Source organism: Ailuropoda melanoleuca, chromosome 10, assembly GCF_002007445.2.
Source record: "Ailuropoda melanoleuca isolate Jingjing chromosome 10, ASM200744v2, whole genome shotgun sequence".
Taxonomy (NCBI): Eukaryota; Metazoa; Chordata; class Mammalia; order Carnivora; family Ursidae; genus Ailuropoda; species Ailuropoda melanoleuca.
In genome coordinates, this window is record NC_048227.1 from 22,502,143 (window position 1) to 22,509,582 (window position 7,440).

General features: G+C 39.0%; 1 protein-coding gene across 1 annotated transcript in view; it reads right to left on the minus strand.

Annotated features, from left to right (window-relative positions):
- LOC100463697 (ATP-binding cassette sub-family A member 3-like) overlaps positions 1-7,440 on the minus strand; it is a 156,193-nt gene that overhangs the window by 74,433 nt on the left and 74,320 nt on the right. Inside the window, exons 12-14 of the mRNA XM_034669566.1 lie at positions 1,482-1,636; positions 1,077-1,232; positions 560-770 (exon numbers count right to left, since the gene is read on the minus strand). Of these exons, the coding sequence (XP_034525457.1) occupies positions 560-770; positions 1,077-1,232; positions 1,482-1,636 (522 nt within the window). The remainder of the gene's footprint in view (positions 1-559; positions 771-1,076; positions 1,233-1,481; positions 1,637-7,440) is intronic.

Sequence of the window (7,440 nt, forward strand, 5' to 3'; positions counted from 1 at the left end):
GAAGACTTCAGAGGGGAGGGGGGTGGGGGAATGGGATAGACTGGTGATGGGTAGTAAGGAGGGCACATATTCCATGGTGCACTGGGTGTTATACGAAACTAATGAAGCATCGAACTTTATATCGGAATCCGGGGATGTACTGTATGGTGACTAACATAATATAATAAAAACATCATTTAAAAAAAAAAGAAATATCTAGTCACTGATTTTTCTCCTCTCCAAGCCATGAATCTATGTACCAAATCCCTCAGAAACATTACTTTACTCCTGCAACAAATTAACACTTGAGTAGAAGTTACAAGAAAGAAATAAACATGACTTTTGTGGGGTCAACAAAGAATATTCTCCAAGTTACAATATGCTTATTAAGTAATAATGGGAAGTAATTAATTAGATTGGAACTGTCTAAATTACAGTTGATTTAAATAGTTTAGATCTAACATAATGGGACACAAGAAGCTTTTGAAGACCTGTGTAGAGGAACAAAAATGATAATAATCATGTTAGAATAATGTTATTAAGCCATTAGCATCCAAACAATGATCAAAGGGAGAGAGACCATATATTCTTTTCAGGAAAACTGAAGAACCACAACACTTCAGGGATCCCTTGACCATGATGGCTATACGGTCACCCAGGACATCAGCTTCATCCATGTGGTGGGTGGTCAGTAAGATGGTACGATCATGTTTATACTGCTGAAGGACATTCCAGGTGAATCTCCTTGAGACTGGGTCCATGCCAGAAGTTGGCTCATCAAGTATCACCACCTAAAGATCAGAAAAACAATTCCATGATCCATGTTGTGTCCCTTATGCGATAACTTACTATTTATGGGGGGGCATATTTAAGTTAAGATACATAGTTTACACTACATTATATTAAGAACTCTGCAAAATTAACATAATTTCAAACCCCATAACCACATTACACCACCTGGTCAATAATGGAAATCCCCTCTGATTATCATTTCAGAAGTTCCTTTTATAAAGTTAGATTCATATCAGCTCTTAGGTTTGTGTCAGGTGAGTTTCATTTATCAGCTGGAGCAGGGACTTATGCTAACCATTCTTTACCTTGGAGCCTCCTACAAGTGCTATAATGATGGAGAGTTTCCGCTTCATTCCTCCACTCAGTGACTTTGCAAGTGCATCATGCTTTTCCAGCAGGCCAAAAGAAGTCAGCATTTTACTAACTTCTGTGGGACGTATCTCTGGAGGTACTCCTTTTATCTATAAAGATAGGGCCAGAGTTTACATGGCGCTTCCAACTTTATACTTAAAAAATTCTTACACCAGAATTTCTCTTACACAGTTATCTATATATAAGACAATTCTTCTTCCTTTTGCCTTCCTTTATAATAAAAGAACAATGCCAAAAAAACCTTCCACTAAGTACACACACAGGTAAGGATGTTGACCCTTGGTCACACTGCCTAAAGCATATGAAGAGTAAAAGAAAAGAACATCTCTCTGACTCACCACACAGTAGAAATAGAGATGTTCAGATACTGTCAATTCTGAAAACAATATGTCATCCTGGGGGCAAAAGCCCAAGTTATTCCTGATGTGAACCATGTCTTTTGAGGTATCATATCCACTAATATACACCTTTCCACTTGTAGGAGGAGTCAAACCTAGAATTAAGTAGAAGACATGACAGAAGCTTAGCTTCTGTGAAAGAACCTGACAACACACTGTCCATTAGCACCTAAACTTAGTCTACTTAAGGATTACTAAAAAAAGTTATCAAGTTTTCTATAGAATTAATAGTCTGGTAAATATAAACAGTCTGGTGATGGGGAAAGAAATAATTTTTCCTTTATTTTTTGCTTATCCCATATATTCTAGTTTTCAGTGAGTATAAAATACTATTAATTACTTGAGTAATATAAAGTGCTTTGAAGAAATCACTGTTTCAATATTCTAGTACTGCTGTCTGCCACGTGACAACATATGTGAGCCATATTATGATCTGAGCACAGCATTATGAACACTGTGGTCGATTTTTTTAATGAAAAATTCAAAATGTAGGACCCCTACACTATAGAAGTTAAAATTTGTTGGAAGATAAAACATAATCACATGTAATAGTCTAAAAATATTTGCATAACATTTATGCACAGATGGCAACTGGGCCAGTTTTCTGCTGAAACAGTTGATAACGTACTAAATGCAGTTACAAAACTCCTTAAATTCCGCAACTTAATAATTCCACTTTAAGGGGCACTTGGGCGTGCAGTTGGTTGAGTGTTGGACTCTTGTTTTTGGCTCAGATCTGATCTCAGAGTCATGGGATCAAGCCTTGTGTTGAGCTCCCTGCTCAGTGTGGAGTTGGCTTGTGTTTCTCTCTGCCTCCCCCCTGCATGCTCTCTAAAATAAATAAAATCTTTAAAAAATAATTCCACTTTAAAAAGTACACTCTGAGGGGCACCTGGGTGGTTCTATCAGTTAAGCATCCACCTCTTGATTTCAGCTCAGGTCATGATCTCAGGACTGCAAGACTGAGCCTTGTGTGGGGCTCTGCGCCCAGCGTGTAGTTTGCTTGAGATTCTCTTTCTCCCTCTGTCCCTCCCCCACAATGCTCTAAAAAAATAAATAATAATTTAAAAAACTAAAAAAAAAAACCACTCTGGAAAGGAAAAGTGTATTCAAGATTGTCCATTGCATTTAGGGTAATTAAATGTCCTCTTTTACTCTTGTTGCTAGGCCTTCTAACCCATTTAACACTTGTGTCCCAGATTTTTCATTTTTAACAAAGTGTTATTATTAATGATACTAATATAAAATGGGGTAGGAACTGGGTTGGGATACCTCTAACTTTGTATATCTAACTTCTGGCATTATTTTGTCTAGTGGTATGTGCGAAGCATGTACAATTAATAGAGTTATTGCAGTTTAATTCATGGTGTCTGAAAGAGGAACAGTAACAATGTTTTCTGACACAATGTCACTAACACCTCCATTTCAAGAAAATTATACAGGCATTCCTTTTTTTTTAAGATTTTATTTATTTATTTGACACAGAGACAGCCAGCGAGAGAGGGAACACAAGCAGGGGGAGTGGGAGAGGAAGAGACAGGCTCCCAGTGGAGGAGCCTGATGTGGGGCTCAATCCCAGAACGCCGGGATCAACGCCCTGAGCCGAAGGCAGACACTTAACGACTGCGCCACCCAGGCACCCCTATACAGGCATTCCTGATACAATAAAGTGGGATAGGATGACAGGCTACGAACAGTTAACACAGTCAAAACACAGCAGTAGAGTGCACACAACATACACAAGAAACACTTCCTGAAGCACCAGGCCCTGGACAATATATGACCTCTCAGAGCCATTACTCTCAGAAGCAGAAAACATAACAGGCTTTCCTAACACAGAGAAGAAGACAGAGACCTAGACAAAATGCCAAAAGAAAGAACAAGAAAAGGTCACAGCCAGAGATATAATCAAAACAGATATGAGTAATATGCCTGATTCAGAATTTAAAAACAAGCATAAGGATACTAGCTGGGCTTTAAAAAAAAAGCATAGAAGACCCAGGGAGTTCCTCATGGCAGAGATAAAACACCTAAAAGTAGTCAGGCCAAAATAAAAACTGCTATAACTGAGATGCAAACCAACTGCATGTAATGACCGCAAGAATGCAAGAAGCTGAGGAATGAATAAGTGATACAGAAGATAAAATTATGGAATATAATGATGCTGAAGAGAAGAGGGAAAGAAAAATACTGGATCACGAATATATACTTAGGGAATTCAGCAAATCCATAGAGTGTAATAACATTAATATCACAGGAGTTCTAGAAGAAGGAGGAGAGGGTAAGAAAGGGAGAGGGTTTATTTGAGCACATTAAAGCTGAAAACTTCCCTAATCTGGGGAAAAAGACAGATGTCCAAATCCAGGAAGCACAGAGAACTCCAATCAAAATCAACAGAAGCAGGACAGCACCAAGACATATCATGGTAAAATTTGCAAAAAACAGAGATAAACAAAACCTAAAAGCAGCAAGGGAAAAGAAATCCTTAACTTACAAGGGAAGACAAATAAAATTAGAAGTTGATCTGTCCACAGACACTTGGCAAGCCAGAAGAAAGTAGCATGATATATTCAACATGCTGAATGGGAAAAATATGGAGCCTAGAATACTTTATTCAGCAAGGCTGTCATTCAGGATAGAAGGAGAGATAAAGAGTTTCCCAAACAATAACTAAAGGAGTAGATGACCATTAGGCCAGCCCTGCAACAAATATTAAAGGGGACTCATGAGTGGAAAAGAAAAACCAAAAGTGACAAAGATTAGAAAGGAACAGAAAAATCTCCAGAAATAATGACATCACAGGTAATACAATGGCACTAAATTCATATCTATCAATAATCACACTGAATGTAAATGGACTAAATGCCCCAATCAAAAGACAGAGGGCATCAGAATGAATAAAATAACAAGACCCACCAATATGCTGGCTACAAGAGAATCATTTTAGACCTAAATACACATGCAGATTGAATGTGAGGAGATAGATGGGCACCCGGATGGCTCATTCATTTAAGTGAATGCCTTTGGCTTGGGTCATGATTCCAGGGTCCTGGGACTGAGACCCACATTGGGTTCCCTGATCAGTGGGGAGCCTGCTTCTTCTTCTCCCTCTGCCCTCCCCAAGTCATGCTCTCTCTCTCTCAAACAAATAAATAAAATCTTTAAAAAATAAAGTGAGGGGATAGAGAACCATTTGTCATACTAATAGGTATTAAAAGAAAGCTGGGGTAGGTATATTTATAGCAGACATACTAGATGTTAAACCAAAGACCGTAACAAGAGATGAAGAAGGGCATTATATTATAATAAAGGGATCTGTACAGCAAGAAGACCTAACAATTGTAAATATTTATGCCCCCAACTTTCGAGCACACACATTTAGTAACAAACATAAAGAAACTTACTGATAATAATATAATAAAGGCAGGGGACTTTTACACCCCACTTCCAGCAATGGACAGATCATCTAAGAAGAAAATGAACAAGGAAACAATGGCCTTGAATGACATACTAAACTAGATGGACTTAACAGATGTATTCAGAACATTTCATTGTAAAGCAGCAGAATACACATTCTTTTCAAGTGCACGTGGAGCATTCTCCAGAATAGATCAAATACTGGGGTCACAGATAAGCCCTCAACAGGTAAAAAAGACTGAGATCATACCATGCATATTTTCAGACCACAACACTATGAAACCTGAAGTCAACCACAAGAAAAAAATTTTGAAAGACACAAATAAACGGAGGTTAAAGAACATCCTACTAAAGAATGAATTGGTTAACCTGAAAATTAAAGAAGAAAAAGCAAAATACATGGAAACAAATGAAAACAAAAAATGACACTTCAAACCTTTGGGATGCAGCAAAAGCAGTCCTAAGAGGGAAGCATATAGCAATACAGGCCTAACTCAAGTAGCAAGAAAAGTGTCAAATACAGAACCTAAACTTACAGGCAAAGGAACTAGAAAAATAAAGCCTAAACCAGCAGAAGGAAAATAATAAAGATTAGAGCAGACATAAATGATACAGAAACAAAAAAAATGGGGGGTGTCTTGGTGGCTCAGTCAGTTAAGCATCTGCCTTTGGTTGGGGTCATGATCCCAGGGTCCTGGGAACAAGCCCAAAGTCAGGCTTCCTGCTCAGTACTTCTCCCTCCCTCTTTGCTGCTCCCCTTGCTTGTGCTTGCTCTCTCTCTCTCTCTCTCTCTCTCTCTCTCTCTCTCGCCATCAAATAAATATGTGAAATCTTAAAAAAAAAAAAAAAAAGAAACAAACAAACAAAAAACCCGGTAGAACAGATCAATGAAACTAGGAGCTGGTTCTTTGAAAGAATTAATAAGATCAATAAACCCCTAGCCAGACTTACCAAAAAGAAAAAAGAAAGGGCCCAAATGAATAAAATCATGAATGCTAGAGGAGAGATCACAAGCAACAGCACAGAAATACAATCATAAGAGAATATTATGAAAAATTATATGCCAACAAACTGGACAACCAGGAAGAAATGGATACAATCCTAGAAATATATAAACTACCAAAACAGAAATAGGAAAAAATAGAAAATTTGAACAGACCCATAACTAGCAAATAAATTGAATCAATAATCAAAAATCTCCCAACAGGAGAGCCTGGCTGGCTCAGTTAGTAGAGCATGAAGCTCTTGCTCTCAAGGTGGTGAGTTCAAGGCCCACACTGGGTTATAAATAAACTTTAAAAAAATCTCCCAGCAAACAAAAGTCCAGGGCCAGTCCAGGGTTATATATAAACTTAAAAAAAAAATCTCCCAGCAAACAAAAGTCCAGGGCTTCCTAGGAAATTCTACCAAACATTTAAACAAGAGTTAACAGCTATTCTTCTCAAACTATTCCAAAAAATAGAAATGGAAGGAAAATTTCCAAACTCTTTTTATGAGACCAGCATTACTTTGATTCCAAAACCAGACAAAGACCCCCACTAAAAAGGAGAATTACAGGCCAATGTCCCTGATGAACATGGATGCAAAAATTCTCAACAAGATACTGGCAAATCAAATCCAAGAGTTCATTAAAAGAATCATTTACCGTAATCAAGTAGTATTTATTCTTGGGCTGTGAGGGTGGTTCAATATTTGCAAATCAATCAACATGATATTACACATGAATAAAAGAAAGGATAAGAACTATATGATCCTTTCAATAGATGCAGGAAAAGCATTGACAAAGTACGGCACCATTCTTGATAAAAACCCTAAACACAGTAGAGATAGAGGGAACATACCTCAACATCATAAAGGCCATATATGAAAGATTCTCAACAAATATCATCCTCAATGAGGAAAAATTGACAGCTTTTCCTCTGTGGTCAGGAACGCGAGAAGGATGTCCACTCTCAACACTGTTATCTAACATACTACTGGAAGACCTAGCCTCAGCAATCAGAAGAAATAAAAGAAATAAAAGGCATCCAAACTGGCAAGGAAGAAGTCAAAATTTTTAAAAATTATGATACGTCAGAGGGAGGTTAAGATGGCGGAGGGGACCCCTTTTTCAGCCGGTCCCCTGAGTTGAGCTGGATAGGTACCAGACCAGCAGGAATATCCACGGAATCAGTGAGACGCAGGAAGATACATCTGGATCTCTACAAATGAACATCTCCAGCGCTGAGTATCGAGGTACGAAGCGGGGAGCCGTGAAACCGCGCACAGATATCGGAAGCTAAACAGAAGGGGGAGGGAGCCGCCGTGTCAGGGCGCCGGGAAGCGGTAGCCACCTACAAGGGGGAGCGGACAGACTGTGGACCCGCAAGCTTGAGACAGCAGGCTGAGAAGGGAGCTCCGGGAGTGCACGCGGGACGGCTGGCGGTTGGTGGGCCACCTGCACAGGGGAACAGGCGGACGCGCGGACGGCACCCACGAGACA